The sequence below is a fragment of the Ursus maritimus genome, unplaced genomic scaffold, assembly GCF_017311325.1.
Source record: "Ursus maritimus isolate PB19 unplaced genomic scaffold, ASM1731132v1 scaffold_5, whole genome shotgun sequence".
Lineage (NCBI taxonomy): Eukaryota > Metazoa > Chordata > Mammalia > Carnivora > Ursidae > Ursus > Ursus maritimus.
The window spans coordinates 21,758,453-21,778,843 of NW_024426663.1; the positions used below are offsets into that span (position 1 = coordinate 21,758,453).

Sequence of the window (20,391 nt, forward strand, 5' to 3'; positions counted from 1 at the left end):
CAAAGCACCATGTGTCCAGCTCTATTACCTGGGAACTACCTATCTATAGAAGCTAGAAATAAAATGCAGCTGTCACCTAACTTTTGTGCAAAGAATAAGTAAAATATAAATGAGAGAATATGGTAGGTACACCAAACTATTCTTAATAATCAAGCACCATAAGCCACTGATAGGGATAAAGAAGTCACTTTCTTATGGCTTCTAGTGGAATAATTTACCATGACAGAAACTGCCAAATGTTAGCCAGCACAAGGATCAGAACTGACATTCCGACTTTAATTTTTAATGAAGAAAAACAGAGTAGCTTATTTACCTTCCATGCTTATTTCTCTGTCATTTAGTGTACACAACAACAATGATTCAAGCTTTTCATGAAGAAAAATCCTTAGTAGGATGCTAGCCAGTAGTGTTCGGTCCTGTCCACATACATGTGATAAAGCATAGACTACATGAAGCTCCTTTTGCAGTATAAGCTAAAAATGACATCGAGAAAGATTATTGTAAGTACACAGCATTAAATGTTCTCAATGAGATGAACAGGAATTCTCTTATGTTCTTCTATTTAGAAATATGTTCTATTCAATACATTTATTAAAAATAGAATGAGTTTACAGCCTGCATATTTATAGTCTCTTAAGACCAACATCATACTACTGCAAGGTTTTTTAATTTTAACCTTCTGTGCCCATCACTGGTGCACTAAGTATGACATTACTATGTTTAACTTAAGGAATTTTTTGTTTAAATGTTTACTGTTAATTCCATCAAAAATAATTAGACTGGTAAATAACTTAATACCTCTTTAAATTCACTGTACTCTTCTTCTGGCATGATTTTTTCCATAGAATATCGTGCTCGCACACGCAGGGATCCTGGTTCAATACCTTTTAATGGTATATGGGAGCTGAGCAAAAACCATTCATCTGTGGCATGCCCTTTCTGTAACCGGCTCAACTGGCAGCGCATAAATACTTTAATAGAAAAACATCAGATGATTACTGTCTAAAAAGAGGACACTATAATTCGTCATACCACTAAATTTTCCTGACATTTTGTCTTCTCTGTAGTGTTAAATGCTTTAAAGGAGTTTTCAGTAGCAACACAAATTCAATACTTGATACTTACTTCATGCATTTACTCAGTGCCTATTTTGTGCCAGACTATGGTAGGCAGGGACATGGGATACAGACATGATTAAGACACGGTCTATGACCTGCATGGAGGTCACAGTAAGGCAAGAAATCAATCATGGTACAATACAGTGTGGTGAGTGCTGTTAACAGTGGCTAATGCTACCGAAGTAAAAGAAATAAGTAATTCAGCCCATGGAAAAATCCATTCCAAACAGGTAACCCTTAAGCTGACACTTAACAGGCTGTGGAGGTGTAGCTACGTAGAAAGGCAGAGAAAAAGAGCATAGTCCAAACAGAAGGTATGATGGGCACTTTTAAAATCCATGGATCGCTTCAGAGCTACAAAGAAAGCTGGTATAACTAGAGAGAGGATATACCAGAGACACACTATGAAAGCAACATGGTGGAGGAGTAGATCAGGAAAGGGCCTTTCTTCTGTGTTTACTACAGGTTTGGATTTTATTTTAAAAGTAACAGGGAACCACTAAAAAAGTGTTAAGCATTTAAATAGTACAGAACCGACAGAATAAATATTTTGTAGAGGAAAATTCTTTCCCTAAGGCTGACTTTTAAGAAGGTATTAACCTAATTCACTCTGATGTGAACGGCTAAATCTCACTGCCACCTGTTTCAGCAACAGGCTGGGTGAAGGTGTGCTACTGAGAATAAGAATGGAAAAGGTTCACCAGAAATGAATAAATTTAAAGAAAAATTTTTAATAGAGTGATTTTATCCACTTACATAAAACTATACGAAAACAGGAAAAACCTACAAAGTACAAAGAAGGGATAGTGGAAGCACCATAGAAATATGGCCACTCTTACTGTTCTCTTGTTCCTGTCCACTGGGGAGGGAAGGGAAGATGAAAGATTAAATCAAGAGTTTAAGTTTACAATATGTACTATTTAGCCATTTTGGTCTTTTTATCTTATGAAACTCTTCCTCAACAATCAAAACTTTTAGAAGTACAAAAAGAAACTATGTCAAATTATATATTATTTGCACTTTTTTAGACTACATTATGAGTTTAAAAAAGTAAAATTTCTGTATCAACTTACAAATATCAGGATCTTTGCTTTTCTTTGTTTTATTACTAAGAGTTATCTCAAATCTGTTGATGTCAGGAGGAAGATCACTAGAGGACCAAAAAGAAAAAGAATTAACAAAATACCCTGGCATCAAATTCTAAGTCTTTTATTTCTACTATCGAATAAGTCCCTTATTTCTGCTATTAAACAATCTGAACATGCATGCTGGATTCAAAACGTATTATTATTTGGAATACAGGAATGCAGACAAGCAAATCATACTTTTCCTACTATCTTTAACCTCCTCAAGTAAATCCTGGAAACTATTGTAAACGTTTTTTATATGTCTCTTAAGTAAATGCTTCTGAACTTGTCAGTTAACACTAATTCCTATTAATAACTAGGTGAAAAACCAAGAACACAGCACTTCAGTAATAAAAGCAGGGAAAAAATATATAAGTACTACTAAAATGCCTGGACTCAGCCCTTTGTTCTGGTAGTTCAGAGACAGAGACAAAAAGAGAGAGAGAGAGAATGCAGGGGCAAAAGGGTAAAAGAAAAAGATTTAATGTAATGATAAAATCAGACTTACTCAAAGACAAACTCTTCCGACCATACAGGGTTTTGCCCTTCCCTTGCATGAGTTTTTGCTACTTGGACACTATTCAGGTAGATGTTACAATATGGATTAGTAAAATGTTTTACAGGGAGTTTATGGGCCTCTTCAATGTGTAAAACAAGACTGCTGACCTAAAGAAAACACAAAAAATTGTTACCCCAGATTTCAAGAATTATGCATTAGGTTTCAAAAGTAATTACTATTTAAAAATAACCCAAAACTGACTAATTTTTCCCCTTTCTTCAGACATTATGACCTGTAATTATATTTTCCTTTTTATGTGATGTATAAAATACAACATTCAAGCATTTAAAATAATTCTTTTTTTTTTAAAAAAGTGCCATTTTAAGTTATTCCTCCAATTACATTCTTGTAGCAGTTTAATGAAATGCACCTTTTTTACTAAAAAATAGTTCAGAGAAAATGGAAATAGAGGATTTTATTTTAACTTAAGTAAAAAACTGTCACCACCCAAATCAAAATCCTGTAGGTTATATAAAGCTCACCTGGGAGATTTATCTATAAACTTCCACAGCTAGAAAATATGTTTACAACACTGATCCTGCCTTCTCATTTTACAGAAAAAGATACAAATCCAAAGAAGCTATTTGTCAGTTTTGATGCCAAAACTGAGATCATTCACTTTCTAGTATCAGGTTCTCTTTCCCCCTTGCCACATACTGCTTCTATGGTGTAGGACAAGTCAGCCTCTCTGAGCCTCAACTCCTCAGAAAATTAGGATAAAGTCTACACTGCAAGTTGTTGTAAAGATTCGAAATAATACATGTAAAAGCATACAGGAGAGTACCAGCAAAAGGGCTCAAGAGATGTTAGCTATGATTTTATTATTTCTTATTCTGTAGTATTATAGCTAAAAATGATAACTTCATAGCTAAAGTTTCACACAAGACACAATCTGCAAAAACTCAGTCTGATTTTTTTTTTTACAGTTTACAAAAACGTTAAAAAAAAGATCTGAGAACACAATTATGTGTATAATTAAATGTCCTTGGGGAAAGGGTCAGACTTTTGGTTACAGGAAATGTAACTTATATTAACCATTTATTGACTAAATATTAACCATTTATTGACTTGCAATAGAACAATATATTAAATTCACAAAGCTTATTGGAAATTTCCATAAATAAAACAAGAATCACCTTTGGTCAATAAATGCTGTAGTAATGTTCCTCAAAACTCAAGAATATTAAAATTATTTTTTCCAACTATCTAGGGATAACAATACAGAAAAAAAAAAAAAAAGCAAAGATATGGAGGGTACAGAGTTGACTATACATACCTAGAAAGAAAGAGAAAGCCCAGCTTAACTCTATAAAATGAACACGTACAACATGTTACGGTTCAAATAAGACAGGACACTAGCTAACAGTTACACAATAGACTACAAAGCAAAAAACCGTAAAGTTTATTTGGATTAATACTTAAAGTCAGATGATCTTTTCAATAATTACCTTTAGTTGTACTTTTTGAAATAGGCCAAAATAATTCTTTCAAGAAAAAAACGAATGAAAGTGCCTAACAGAATGGTTTCTATTGTTGTTGGTTGGTATTGTTATTTTAAGTCAAAGAAAAAAAAAATCCTTGGTATGTATTCAAAAGATGGCATTATGGACTAAGTACCCAGCATGTATATAAAGAAACTTCTTTTTCATAAATATTTCTCCTGCTACTGAACAAAGTGGAAGCATGGCTTTAAAATGCCTGAAAAGATAAACTTCTCTTAAGAACTCAGAAGTGTTATTTCTTATGTTCCACACATGAGTGAAACCATACGATAACTGTCTTTCTCTGCTTAACTTACTTCACTTAGCATAATCCCCTCCAGTTCCATCCATGTTGATGCAAATGGTGGGTATTCATCCTTTCTGATGGCTGAGTAATATTCCATTGTATATACGTACAAAACCTAATGATGCACTGTATGTTGGCTAACTGAATATTATAAAAATAAATAAATAAATAAATATTTTAAAAAACAAACAAAAAAGTACTCAGAAGAGTTTGAAATGTAGCCCAAAACAGTTCTGATAGAAATAAAGAGCAAAGTAATAAAGTGAAACGTGATAACATCAAATCAAAGAAAATCAAGTTTCACCTGACGCAGGCGTTTATTAGATGACCCTGGACTACTTTTCCGTAAACTGCAAAATGCCTGCAGACCTTTCATCCAGTCCTACAAAAAATAACAGCATGTCAAAGAAATATACATTAGTTTATTCAGTTTCCAATCATCAGGATTTTTTCCCCCAAATTCAGTTCTTTCCTGCTCCAGATGGCCACTGCTATACTCAGAGTGTGCTGCACTTTTACACTGGGGGCCCCACAAAATAAAACGATGACCAAAACAATTATAATCATCCTTCAAATTGTATTTTTGTTGAATCCCTAAATTAATGTTAAGTATACCATGAGTGACCATTAATTAGCCAAAAAATAAAATCCATGTAAAATTATTAAACAGTTATATTTTGTGAAAGGAGGGCTGATTGCTAAAACCAACTGATCATGTGATGACTGACTTGATGACCAGCACCTACTCTTACCTTAGACCATGATAAGGGTAGAATGTGTAAGGGGGTCTGGGTTATTTGTAAGCCTTTCAAATGTAACATTAGATTCAAAACAGTTTTCAGGCTAATATTCAAGACGCTATATTTTCAAATGTTTATCTAGTGGTTTGGAGAAATCTTAGGTTTATCAAAAATAAAGCTAAATATTTCACTTTAGCTTACTTATTTCCACAAAGCTGTGCACTACTGCTTTACTCAGTTTATCTTTAGCTTGTTGACTATTTCAGTCTGAACTCTGAATGTTTAGAGGACGTCTTTACAGAACAAATTACGACCTAATCAAATACCATAGCTTTTAGAACTAGAAGAGAGTAACCACCGATCCCAAAGGCCACCCAAGTAACAAAAACTGGAAATACCAATAGTATTTTTGGACTTCAAGTGGTATATGGAAATAAAGAATATGTAAAGCTTACATATAAATATAAGAAAATGTTCTATTTATACTGAAATGTCATCAAGGTATATAACATACCTTTATTTAGAAAGAGGGAACCTGGTGAAATAATTGGAGGATAGGAAACTGAAGTTTAAATTTCTTTCCTAACTCAATTTCTAGCATTCAAAAAAAAAAAAAAAAACTGTTAACAAAATGTTTTGAACTCTACTTTCTGCATCTAAATAGTAGGGATAATACCCACAAAACCAGGTTTTTTGTGTGTTATATGTTAATAATGTTTATTTGAAATATTTTGCCAAGATTTGAAACATGACATTCAATTGTGAACCACAAAACATTATGTGGCTCATTCATCAATTCTACAGTCTAAGATATTTTCATAATTTATGAATCAGGGACGCATGCCAGGATCCAGTTTTAAAAGCTTCTGCCTCATATCCAGAATTGGCACAGTATCTTCTATTTACAAAAAGTTGTTTTCTTTGACCTCTTAACCACCTTCAGATTCTTCCCGTAGAGTATAAGCAGAAGAAGTATCACCGTATTTGTATAAAATACCAGTAAACACCCCTGATATATTATGGTTCAAAGAAATCAAAGTATTTTTAAAAAGAGTTTTTGGAAAAGATTCTCTTGTCACAGCACTGCTGAAAGTTTAATAAAATAAGAAGGGCACTGCATGTGGATCAATGCCTAGTGCTGAAAGTAGGCATCATATGTAGGTTTAGAGAAAAACAAAGTTGCTCAAATACTTTTATTTTTGATGACTGAACTTCTGTTTTTAGACATGAAGTTCAACCAGTAAAGAATAACAATGCTTGTTTGCAAAACTAACTGGCTTACCTTTCAATTGTACTGAGAATATCTATAACCTTTCTGCAGAGAGGATTTTAAATGAGCATTCTCAGTTGGACTCAACATCAGAGTATTTAAAGATCAATTTAAAATGGAGTTCTCATTCCTAATAGCCCTTCACTGAGTTTTTTGCTGCATTTCTTTCAAAAAAAATTTTACACATCAGAGTTCTCATTCCTTGAAATAAAAAGATTATTCGATTTCAGTCTTCCTTTGTATTACTTTATCATATATGCAATAGTTTCTTAGTTAAAAAGAAAACATGAGCTAAATAAAGGTTAGCAGTCGTTGAGAAAACAATTAACTTACCTCTGCTTGTTCTGGAGTTTCTCCTGCAAAGTAAAAAATGTAATGTTCTTCACTAAAGTGCTGAACCACTATCTGAAAACAGTTTGGCCTTTAAAATATAAACAGAAAAGTGATTAGGAAGCTTAACAAAAAGCATTAAAACACACCAAAAATCACAACATATATAATGTATTTCAATTGACATCATTCTTAATTTAGAGAACCAATACTCCACTGTCCAAAGCATTACTGAAAAGAAAATATCAGTTGCATATATTTTTAAGAACTTTTTGTCAGCACCACTGAAATTCTATCAATCCTTACAAAGTTTAAAAATGTTTTATGCTAGAATTGCATATAGCTAATCTAAACACTTTTTAAAGCAAAATGTTATAAACTCATTACTTCATAGTAATATATATTATACATTCATAAGTGCTGGAAAAAGACTAGACATGTTCCTAGACCAAAATGTTCTTAGTGGTTATCTCTCACAGGTAGATTGTGGGTGATTTTTTAAAATCTATTTTTATATGTATTTTCAATTTTTTTTTTTTTTACAATTTTTCCTCATCTGTTAAAATGGAAACATCTGCTCACACATATGCTTGTTCTGATGATTAAATAACCCAACAATGGTATACAGTACATATCAGTTCTTGTCCTCCAATAGTATGCACCATACTAAAATAGTTTATATCTTTTTTGAAGATGTGTTTGTTGTCTTTCCAACTAGACCTGAAAAGGATTATAAATGTTTAATAAGGGCCACTCCAATGTTCATAGCAGCAGTGTCCACAATAGCCAAACTGTGGAAGGAGCCGAGATGCCCTTCAGTAGATGAATGGATAAAGAAGATGTGATACATATATACAATGAATATTACTCAGCCATCAGAAAGGACGAATACCCACCATTTGCATCGACATGGATGGAACTGGAGGGGATTATGCTAAGTGAAATAAGAAGAGAAAGACAAAAATCGTATGGTTTCACTCATGTGGAACATATGGAATAGCACAGAGGACCATAGGGGAAGGGTAGGAAAACTGAAGGGGGAGAAATCAGACAGGAAGACAAACCATGAGAGACTCTGGACTCTGGGAAACAAACTGAGGGTTTCAGAAGGGGGGTGGGTGCATGGAGGGCTGGGGGGCCGGGTGATGGGTGTTAAGGAGGGCATGTGTTATGATGAGCACTGGGTGTTATGTGCAACTAATGAACACTAGATCAAAAACTAATGATGTTGGCTAACTGAACATAATTAATGATAGGTAGGTAGGTAGGTAGGTAGGTAGATAAATAAATAGGTAAAGTAAGTAAGTAAGGGCCAGGGCGCCTGGGTAGCTCAGTTGGTTGAGCGTCTGCCTTCAGCTCAGGTCATGATCTGGGAGTCCCAGGATCAAGTCCCACATGGGGCTCCCTGCTCGGCAGGGAGTCTGCCTCTCCCTCTGCCCTTCACCCTGCTGTGTTCTCTCTCACTCTCTCAAATAAATAAGTAAATAAAATCTTTACTAAATAAATAAAGGCCTTCATGTTTTTGAAACTCAAAACTCAATAAATGTTATTCCTATTTCTTGCATTAACCAGATTATATCTCTTACTTCAGCGTTAGGAGGCCATAGCAAAATACCCACAGTACAAGCTTAATATTTACTTAAAAACCATCCTTTCATGCTTTGAGAATGCTATAAAATAATACAAATACAAGTTGGAAACTTCAGCTTCTGAAAGTGGCTTGAATCACAATGGCCTTCCTGGCTCCATAAAATATATATAAAACAAAAGACAACTGTTGGAAATCACTGGAGAACAACAGAGCAACTAAGACTTAAGAGGCCAAGATCATAGTGAGGTGAGCCTGAACTTCTCCACAGCTTTTCCTTTCAAGGCATTTGCCAATTCCTAAACTGCACAGGGCAAGAAGCTGAGAAGCCTAGCAGAAGGAAGCAGCATCTAAGAGGCCCCAAAACTAACCAGCACAGCAGTTTCATACTGCTAGGAGAGACAAATGATTTTAGGGCCTTTAAAAGAGAAGGCTTTCATCTGAGACCCCTACCCATGCCTTCAAAAGAAGGGCAAACCAGAAAATAGAACAGCCTTCACCAATACCTCCATTTGATCCCTGAGGGGACTTATCTGGCAGAACAGCCCTTTCTGGAGGCAATAACATTATCCATAGCTTCTACAATCTTTCATACACAATGTCCACCATTCAGTCAAACATAAGTACGTATCACAGGAATCGTGATTCAACCAACTGAAAAGCCAATCTAAGAAAACAAACGAAGGGGAAAGACCTACATATAATCCAGATATTGTTAGATACAACATTCAAATAACTGTAATTAAAACGTTTAAGAAAATAGGTAACAAAATAGATAATTTTGCCAGCTAACTACATCTATGAAAGAATCAAATGGAAACTCTAAACTGAAAAATGTAATTAATTAAATTAAGACCTCAAGAAATGCATTTAACTGCAGAAGAGTGTATTTGTGAACTGGAAGACAAATCAGAATATCCAGTCTAGGGCACATAAAAAAAAATTATGACAAACACAGAACAGAAAACTATGTAATAGGCACATGGGACCTAGTAAAAGATTTAACATGCTGGGGCGCCTCAGCGGCTCAGTTGGTGAAGCCGACTCTTGATTTCGGCTCAGGTCATGATATCAAGCCCTGTGTCGTGCTCTGCACTCAGCGGGGAATCTGCTTGAAATTCTCTCTTCCTCTCCTCCTGCCCCCAGCCGCTCTCTCTCTAAATAAATCTTTAAAAAAGATATAACATGTAACATGAATCACAGAAGATGAAAGAAAATGTGGCGGAAGAACTGTTTAAAGAGAGAGTAACCAAGACTTTCCTAGAACTCAAAAAAGACATCAGGTATCAAACTGAAGAAGCTCTGCAAATAATTAGGATAAAGTTTTTGAGGAAAATTTATAGTAGGCACATTTTTGTTTAACTGCTAAAAATCTAAAGAAAAATCTCCAAGTAACCAGAAAAAGATGAAATATAGTACACCTGAAAGAGAAAAAAAGATATATTATCTCTAAAAGAGAAATAATCAGAAAAAAAGAAAAAGGTGGAAGGCAGAAAACATTGTTTAAAATGCTGAAAGAAGGGCGCCTGGGTGGCTCAGTTGTTTAAGCATCTGCTTTGGCTCAGGTCATGATCCCAGGATCCTGGAATAGAGCCCCACGTGGGGCTCCCTGCTCCACAGGGAGTCTGCTTCTCCCTTTGCCCCTCCTACTCATTCTCTCAGTCTTTTGCTCTCACTCACTCATAAATAATCTTTAAAACACTGAAAGAAAATAATTGTCAACCTAAAATTTAATATCCAGTGAAAACATCATTCCTAAGTGAAGATAGTAAATACCACCACAATGAAAGATTCAGCCTATGAAAAGGTGTAAACATTCCCATATATTACTCACTACAGTAACTCTATCACTGAAATATCTTTCAGCCCATGCTTCTGAAATGATTCTATTTAAAGTAAAGCAATATTAGAAGTTAGAAGTTTAATATAAAGAAAGTATTTAGTGACCTCTTAATACTGAAAATAATCTGGAAAAAATTGCATAGCTGTGAAGCTAAAGCAGTTTGAGAAAACAGGCAAATGAGCAATGCTACCCTTCACCATGGCGAGAGCAAGCATGCTGTTCACCTCTGTTGCAAGGAGCTGTTGTTAACTTTCACATTACATTTCATTCAAATGCAGGTCAGTCAGTGTATTGGGTTCTATGCATACAAAAAGCAAGAAATGTTCAGCGCCAGCCATATATTTCAAAGAAAAAGAACTGCATTCATCCATGATTCCCCCTTTCATACTATGATATTTACATTCCATGATACATAATTTGATGTCAACCTATTTTTCATTAGTCCTACTATCTGGTAGAGGTGTCTTTCATTTCCTTGAAATATACTTTGCTGATGCTGTTTTTCTTGGGATCTGCTCTTTCTTGGTACTTCCCAACTCTTCCATAGTAAGGCTGTCAAAAATATAGTTGATGATGGTAAACTGGCATACTTTGGAAAAAACTCAGTTCTTTAAAATAAAAGACTTGTACCTTAGTTCCCATGAACATAATTTTTTCATACCAGGTTTAGACTTGGTATCATTAAATACAATGTCAGAGTCTTAAAAGCCACCTTCAACAAGAAACTCTGCACAAGAAGCAAGCTGTGATCCTATAGCAAATGGTAAATGTATTTTTACTGCTTTACTGCTTCCTCAAACGCCTTTCTTGATGTTAACCATAAAAGAAATAATTCAGTCTCTTTAAACTGCATTAGAAGACCTGATCTTTAACCCTACAGTCATTTTCTTTAATTGGCAAGTGTAACATTGACCTTTCTTTTTGATACTGCAAACTGGTTTTCGGTCCACTAGTGCCTGTTCATAGAAAATATGTCAAAAATAATGTTACAGCTTTTTCCCCCACCCAAATTTACACAGATGTACTTTTATTAGTCTTAATAATTCTTTTAAGATTCTTGTTATTCAAATTTTAAGTATCACTGGGGAATCATTTTTAACCTCATTTTTCCAAAGTTGAATTTCTGCTTTGAATCTATAAGCTATCAGAGCACATTAATATATTTTTGTGTTGTACTTCTAATTCTGAGGAAGTTTTACCCATTCTTCAACTAATCTGCTAAGTGCAAATCATTTGCCAAGAAGTTTTTTTCTTGTACATCATAAGCTTCCGCAAAGCTCTTCTTTTGGACAGCTTACGGACTCTGGTATCAAACAGTACAGTGGTATTCTGATCCCATTTCCTCCCATAAAACTGAAAACATGCAGCTGAAGCAGCTTGCATTTATTAGACTCCATTTTATAACATTTCATGTGGAATTCTGGTCTACAAACCGACTTTTACATGTAAGAGTCTCTCTGTATTGCTTATTTTCCAAAATGAATTTTTGATGTAAAACCTTTAAATGTTCCTATCATGAAGCTTCATCACTGGTCATAAATACTATTTCTACAGTATCTTCGTTGTTCCAAAGGATTCCTTTACTTTTTGAATACTTTATCTTTAATATTTTCTTTTGGTACCTCTTTGAATGACCAATAATTTACGTCCAAGTATTTCTCTAATGTTTGCAGATTCATCAGTATACAGTGAAAATGTAATCTCTGGATCTGTATACAGCCTATCATTTGATTCACCGATGCATTTCCTGATAATACTATCTGAACACAACCTAATACTATCTGAAAACAGTATCTCTTTTATTGCTTTTGCTTTTTGGTTCCAAACATACAAGTGGCAATTTCCACACAGACTGATTCAACAAGGAAGTTCTCCAACTCCATGAGAAGCATTTTGGCTTTAGCTTTAGCTATTAATTCCAAGATCTCCTAACAAGCTTCCAGAGTATAATTTGATTTTGTAGGAACAGATCTATGGAAAGGAGGGGATTGGGAGGGGAACCTATGGGGGCAGAGGGACTTTTATTTAAAACTTAGTTCTTTAGTGGTATGGTGCCAACACAGTGTGCCTGGCACCACTGATTTATTCAACTTATATGCAAAATATTTAGGCTGAGGAAGAGAAGATTTACTGGATTTAGTTATCCCAATACATTTCTTAAGTGGCCTAATTAATAGGTTGAATTTTTAAGGCTACTGTTTTTATCTTGTGATTTTAATGACTTTTCAGCTTTAATCACCAAATTGCCCTTGATGGTGGGAAAATAACTACACACTAAAGCCAATTGAAGAAGTAACAATGAAAAAAAATCTAAATATCTAAAAAATATATCTAAAGTTACATTTTTTGAAGAACTCCCCTATATATTTTACAATAATGAAATGCTGAAACTTAAAACATTTAATATTTTTATTACAGTAACATTTTTATAACCACCAATACCTCAAGGGACACCCATAACCTATTCGTGGCACGCAGATTGGGAAAGCTCTGATCTAATTATCTAAATGAATTTATACCCATCTTCCACGGCTCAGCTTAAGAACCACCTATTTCATATTACTTATTTCAATATGCTTGTCCCCAAAATCTCTTCCCTCTTGCAGCTATTTATAGCACAAATAAACCATGTTTGGTGGTGAATAGTGTGGTTGTCTCCCCAACATCCATTTCCCTCTCCCAGAGAGAATACATAGCAGCCTCTATTTCAGTGGGCTCATCCTCAGCAACGGGGTTTGGGCACCCAATAGCCTCCGTTTATAAAAGGTAATCCCATTCCTTTGCTACTTCAGGTAAGCCACAACTATACACTGATTGAGAGGTGGCTCAACAGTGCATTCTCAGGATTTTCAATCATTACCAGAGGGAATGCTTACTTTTTCCTTCTCTGGGTACTGTAGGCCATTTTGGTACCATGAAGGAAAAACTGTTTTGTGAGGAATAATTCAGTACACGCAAAGGCAGGCAGAGCAGAAAGATGAAAAGAGCCAGAGGTCTGATCTAACCACACCCAAAGGCCAAGGTTCTCATATTGTTAAGGAAGGAAAAACAAAATTTAGGATATCCTATCTTACCCAAAAAATTTTTGCTTGTTTTTTGGAAGAGCTGTTTTTATGAGATATTAGGAAGTGTTTGAAAAAAAAGGGGGGGTTATCAAAGTCAAAGGATTCATGAAATATTTCATATTATAATTCCCTCTTAGTGATGCAGAATATAAATACTAGCAGAGATTCCAAAAAGCCCTGCTTTAAGGTAATAAACTATGTGTTCAATTCAGCATTTCTCAAACCCTGACCATTTAAAACAAACTGTTAACATTACAAATAACACCAATGTGATATCCTAAACACAGTTTGGAGAAAAGAAATGACAAGGTTGTATGTTCTACAGCTATTTGTTTTGAAGTTTCCTGAACTTAAACAGGATAAAGCTAGACTTGCTTAGTAGAAATGCCATCTTGCAGCAGAAAAAAAAGTTGTAAAAAGCATTTGTTTTTAATTGCCTTGTGTTTTATTAATACCAATATTTATATATTGGTATTAATATATATATTAATATATATTAAAAAGGGTAAGTTTATCTAAAAAGACTCTAGATTCAATTATTAATAATACTGATGGTGACAGGTAAAGAAAGGCCATTGTTCCTCATCAAAAAATCAGAAGTAATCAAGAGCTGGATGAGCTTTGTGATGGTCACGATTCACCTTTAACTTATACGTTTATATTTACTTTTTAAAAAACTTTGAAATTAATGTAAGAAAAAATGTTTTGACTCCAAATCTGAAATACTCTCCTTTTTCCTACTGAAGCAATTATTTTATTAGAATTCTTTTTTTTTTTTTAAAGATTTTATTTATTTATTTGACAGAGATAGAGACAGCCAGCGAGAGAGGGAACACAAGCAGGGGGAGTGGGAGAGGAAGAAGCAGGCTCATAGCAGAGGAGCCTGATGTGGGGCTCGATCCCATAACACCGGGATCACGCCCTAAGCCGAAGGCAGACGCTTAACCGCTGTGCCACCCAGGCGCCCCAGAATTGTTTCTTAATGTTAAATTTTTTTAGGAACCTGCCTATCAGGTTGTTAATACAACCGAGTATACTCAGAACTATCAGATGCAATGAGTTAGAGAATTTGATAAAACGGGAAAGAGGACAAGACACAAAGTCAGTCATTCAAAAGATTGGGAGTAGGGGAGGGAGGAAACATGCGATATACAGGTCATATTTTACTACAGGAAATGTCATTCCAAAGATTTCTATATAATACAAAAGTGGAATTTCACGCACAGGTTAGTCTAAAATAAATAAGGAAGACAGAAGTTACCCCTAGAAAGTAAATCTGACATTTTCAGATGATTTTAGGACTCTCAAAAATTCACTATGCTTTGAAAAATGATCTGAATATATCCACAGTATTTTATTATTAAAACAATTCCAAAAAGAAATATGAAACCAATTTCTTACCTGCCAAAGAGACTATCATGAACAACATAGACAGAACATACGCTGAGATCTATTAATCCTTTTGGTTTGGTAGCTCGTTTTTCACTTTCAAAATAAATAAGTTGGGCATCACTGCCCTCTAAGATAAAATATAAGTTTTTCCACCGTTTTCCTTTGCCTGGTTAAAAAAAAAAAAAAAAAAAAAAAGTGCTTTCCCTTAGCCAAATAATAAACTATGAAGTCATGTATATATATATATCATAAAAATTGTTGCTGAAAATAAAAATCATATTTCCATTTTTATTCCAAAGCTTCAGTAATATACCAATCCTTACAAAATAAGAAAATGCCTATTAAATTTATCTGTAGAAAAATGCCTTTTGTTATACTGCTTGTTTTAATGGATCACAGAGTAAATGACAATGGTACCATAACTATATCTTTTAAAGTTTCATTAAGATAAAATCTTTAAAATTTTTGCTTAGGAATAATTCTTTTTTAATCATAAGAAAAAACTCTTCCACCCCACACCCTAACAACCAACCCCCTAACATTTCTTAATGTTAAATTGAGGCAAATCTATAAAACAGAAACATCAAAACAATGAATGTGACAAGTGTCATTAGAAGTTTCTCTTTAAAAAGGAAGAAAATAATGAAGTACGGAGTAGACAGGGGGCAAAAAATCAAATACCTCGCACTGGAATTGACCTCAAGAATGAAAGACATATTTGGAAATACGTAAACTTGTTTCATGAAACTTTGCTTGAAAATGTGGACTTAATATACTAGACTCTAGATTGTATTTAAACTCAATTAATTAACCTATATTATTAGTGTCAGTGGCAGAGGTCATTGATCTTATATAATACCCAGTGCTCATTACATCACGTGCCCTAATGTCCATCACCTAGTCACCCCATCCCCCCTGCCTCCTTCCCCTCCAGCAATCCTGTTTCCTATGATTAAGTTTCTCATGGTTTGTCTCCCTCTCTGATTTCATCTTGTTTTACTTTTTCCTCTCTTCCCCATGATCCTGTTTTGTTTCTTAAATTCCACATATGAGTGAGAGCATATGATAATTATCTTTCTCTGACTGACTTATTTCGCTTGGCATAGTACCCTAGTTCCATCCACGTCATTGCAAATGGCAAGATTTCATTTTTTGATGGCTGAGTAGTATTCCATTGTGCATATATACCACACCTTCTTTATCCTAGACTAGATTTTGAAGGATATTTAGATATAAAAGCTTTAAGCAAGGGTCAATTACTAATAATTCATGTTGAAACAACTTATTAAATACATCAGTGGGAAGTTTTATGCCCAATATTTACACTGTTTCTACTAAATAGTAATGGAAAATACTGAAATTGAATCTTTACAGTTAATACTTACCCTTTTTTAGAAGATAACCTTTTTTAACAATATTTTTATAAAAGGCATCCTTTGTTTTTCGACGAATTGTATTATAGATTTCCTTGCCATCTACTGTATCATTGAGAACTTGTTCTTGATCCTGAATTTTTAAAAACATTAAAATTATTTCACAAATTCTTGATGGAAATTAAATAAAATCTACTAAATTACCAATTAAAAGCCAAGTTATATGTCTGTCTAGAACATTTAAATAAAGTTTTTAAGGCTGAATTCTAAAATAATGTAACATATATTAAGAGATCCTTTGCTTTCCAAAGAAAGTCTCAAAAATACAGTTTTGTTATGTTGCCTTGTTTGTTATAGCAAGTAACACTGACAACATGAATTTGTCCCAACAGAACTGATAAACTGGGAACGAATTTAAGCATAAAACTAATTCCTGGTAGCTTATGCACAGTTATGTCTATGAGATGCACTAGGTGAATGCAGAAAACTGCACTTAGCCGATATGAGATGCATGGGAATATACAAAACACACCTCCAGTACCTCATAGCCCGCTCAATTCACCAAGCGTAATATGCCACACCACCCGTCCACACCTGGGATTAGAACACCATCTGATTTCAAATAATCCTTCTACCACCTTACAATAATCACAACCCTTCTGACAGCCTCTTTGACAAGTAAACTTCAGGTCTTTTTCAAGGTAAAGTGCCATATTTATGTAGTAGTTAAGTATTTCTTAGCCATTTAGCACAGAAAAAACTATGCTACATTTTATTAGGTTCTTATTGTTACATGTTACTGATGAGGTTCTGGAGTGTTATACCCCTAACCTTACCATCCCATAACCTTTGTGGTTTTCATTATGGTTTTACATAACTCTGACTTTCAGGAATGGACACATGTGTCTTAAGTGCTAAATCCTCCCAAGTAACAAAAAGAATTCTGATGTCAGGAAGAATATAAAGAGAAGAGTGTCTTTATAATGATCTTTCCAAAACTAATCTGTCATCAGTATTACCACTGGAATCCACTGGATTCAATTTCAGTTTCTTAATTTCTTTTTTGAGTAGTTCTTACTATTTGCTAGGATTAATATTTTATGACGATTTTCTTAGAGACTTCATGGGTCCATCTGATCCTTTTATAAATCTAAGATATGAGATTTTCATAAATCATATTTTTCCTCTATCTTGAAACATTCTGCTATTTCATCATCCTAGGAATCATTTCATCATTATTCAAAAATTACTTCTCAAGTACGCTAAAGATCAGGGATTGGCAAACCATGGCACAGGCGCCAAATCCAGCCCACTGCCTGGTGCTGGACATAAAGTTTTATCGAAACACACCCACACTCATTCCTTTATGTTTTGTCTGTGGTTTCTTTCTCACTACAAAGGCAAAGTTCAACAGCTCAGATGGAGACTGAAGGGACTGCAAAACCTAAAATATTTATAATCTAGCCCTTTACAGAAACATTTGCCAGCCATTAGCTTACAGGATGGTGCAAGAGTGAAATAAATATTTCTATTGCATCATCCTTTGTTGGGTTTTTTTTTCAAACGGTGTTGCCAAATGTTGCAGCATCTTTCAAAAAAGTATAAAAGCCCACCATTAGCTTTCATTGAGCACAGCCCAGAACTCTTGATTTTCTGCTAACAGCAAAGAGAAAAAGTTGACATAGGAAGAGTTTGACAATTATTAGAAGAATCAAAAGATGAATGCAAGAGGCAGAAGCACTTTGTGATCTACTGTGATGATAAAATTGATTTTTGATAAGCAAAAATCTCACACTATAATTCTTCAGATGACAGTATCCTTAAACTTTCTCAAACTCAAGAAACACTGAGTAAATGATATATTTTGCGGGGGAGGAGGGCAGTATGGAGTTTCTACCTAGTCAGACATTTAATAGGAAGGATGTCATCACACTGTATTGTGACAAGAATCTCGACTGTCCCGTTTTGCTAAAAAGAAGGGTTCTTTTAATTTTTATGTTTGTGCACCAAGATTTACTTAATATGATTTATAAGTGTACAAAAGGTACTTTGCATCCAAAGGTTGTAGAAGGAAACATACGTAGAAATTTTAAAATTCACCATATTTATCACTGAAATTGATGTTTAAAAATCTAAACAGAAAAATATTTTACCCTTATGGGGCAAAGAAGGCTGTACTCTCCCAACAAAATCATAAGCCATCCAAGTTTTCAAAATTATTCCATTTGATGATTCAAGTACATGAACAAAAAGCAAGAATCATAATCTAAAGCCCAGTACAGAGATATTTACATCTGGAATCAGTATTGGATTCTGACAGGGAAAGTGTGGGAAGAATAACCAGAGTAATTACAAAGCAAGAATTAATTAGAGATGTGTCTGAAATCTGGAATTAGGATTTACAAGATGGGTATGTTCCAGGTCCATGCATGACACTGAATTAACAACTGCTTATTTCAAGCCTTTATAACCAAGGAAATATGGAAAAACATTTGAGTTTGCTGTGTTTAAATTCTTATTAAATTTTCTAATAACCTTTTTTGGACTATACCTTTATTCCTACTTCTAAGAATTATTCATAAAATGACTTAAGAATAAAAAAATTAAAAGGATACACTGGACCCAGATGATAAATAGTGATGACTACTTTCCTGGTTATATAGATTTGTACTTATCAGTCTTTTATTTCAATAATGATAATATTTAGGGGCACCTGGGTAGCTCAGTCAGTTAAGCATCTGCCTTCTGCTCAGGTCATAATCCCAAAGTCCTGGGATAGAGCCCTGCTTTGGCCTCCCTGCTCAGTGGGGAATTCTGCCTCTCCCTCTCCATCTGCATCCCCCCCAGCTCATGCTTGCTCTCAAATAAAATCTTTAAAAATAATAATGATGATAATATTTAGTATTGGCTACAGAATGGGGCATATTTGTAGTTTGTTCTTTAAGACATAACTACACTAATATTTGGATTTAAATATCTGATTTCAGGATGATTTCTATAGCTCTTTTCTAAACTGTATTAAGGTAGGGGCTGATAAACTTATCTACAGTTTCTAAAGGATTCCAATATATTAGAAGACACTATGGCCAAGGACAGAACTTCACTTTCCGAACTCCAGTAAATCACTGGATGACAAAACGAAGGCTTTAGGGCCTACTCTCTGCACAGTTCTGGAGAAGTCTTAAATGTTCCCGTACATTTAATTCAATAAATGTTTGTTGAGTGCCAGGGTCTGTTCTAGTTCTTGAGATATATCAGTGAACAAATCAAAGATCCTTAACCCCAAAGAACATATATTCTAATGAGGGAAAGATAATAAACATAATACATAAATCATACTGTATGTTAAGAAATGGTAAGCGCTTTACAGGGTAGGGCAAGTAGCAGTATTAAATAAGGTGTATGGGTCAATCTCATTGTGAAGCAAATTTCTGAGCAAAAGGAATAAGAGAATGACGCAAGTGGATATTTGAGAAAAAAAAATCGTTTTGGGCAGAGTCAACAGCTTAAGCAAAGATCCTAAAGCAGGAGAGAGCCTGGCATATTTTAAAAGTCAGCAGAGAAGCCAGTATGAGTGGAGAAAGTGAGAGAGAAATGGTATAAAGACAGGAGTTCAGAGGACCAATGAGACGACATCTATGGTCTGAGAGGCCACTGTAAGGACTTTGGCTTTCACTCTGAATGAAATATAGAACGTGTGCAGGTATTAAAGAGAAGAGTGAAATGATCTGACTCACATTTTAAATGGATCCCTCTGACTGTCGTGCAGTGTCAAGGGGCAAAGGTGGAAACAGGGAGACCAAAGTCAGATTCTGACGGTGGTTATGTGCTACATTTATTTGGAAGGCAGAGTCAGCATGAGGTTTCTGACAGTATGGATACAAAGCATAGGAGAGAAAGAAGAGTCAAGGATAACTCAGTGCCCTAGCTCATTACCCTCTCCAGTCTCAATTTCCCTACTGTACAGTAGCGACCTCATCAAGCTGTTGAAAAATTTTAAAAACTAGTAAGAACAGTGTCTAAAACATACTGCTTAAAAAATGCTGCCTATTTTTATCGTGGGCTTCACTGTCTCAACAGGCTCCTTTGCTTCTAACGTCTGTCTCGAGAAGTGTTAGCTCCACACAGAAAGCAGATCTACCTAGGACCGCTCTTTCCATCCCAGTGTCTTACTCTGCGTGGGGTATGCAGGGTCACC

The 20,391-nt window shown here is 34.7% G+C and overlaps 1 protein-coding gene across 3 annotated transcripts in view; it reads right to left on the bottom strand.

Moving 5' to 3' along the window:
- Positions 1 to 20,391, bottom strand: part of RASA1 (RAS p21 protein activator 1) — a 114,660-nt gene that overhangs the window by 13,496 nt on the left and 80,773 nt on the right. For all 3 annotated transcript variants that reach the window (XM_040622114.1, XM_008700853.2, XM_040622115.1), the window contains exons 10-17: positions 16,206 to 16,326; positions 14,830 to 14,986; positions 6,936 to 7,023; positions 4,897 to 4,974; positions 2,754 to 2,911; positions 2,192 to 2,268; positions 799 to 971; positions 314 to 473 (exon numbers count right to left, since the gene is read on the bottom strand). In XM_040622114.1, the coding sequence (XP_040478048.1) occupies positions 314 to 473; positions 799 to 971; positions 2,192 to 2,268; positions 2,754 to 2,911; positions 4,897 to 4,974; positions 6,936 to 7,023; positions 14,830 to 14,986; positions 16,206 to 16,326 (1,012 nt within the window). The remainder of the gene's footprint in view (positions 1 to 313; positions 474 to 798; positions 972 to 2,191; positions 2,269 to 2,753; positions 2,912 to 4,896; positions 4,975 to 6,935; positions 7,024 to 14,829; positions 14,987 to 16,205; positions 16,327 to 20,391) is intronic.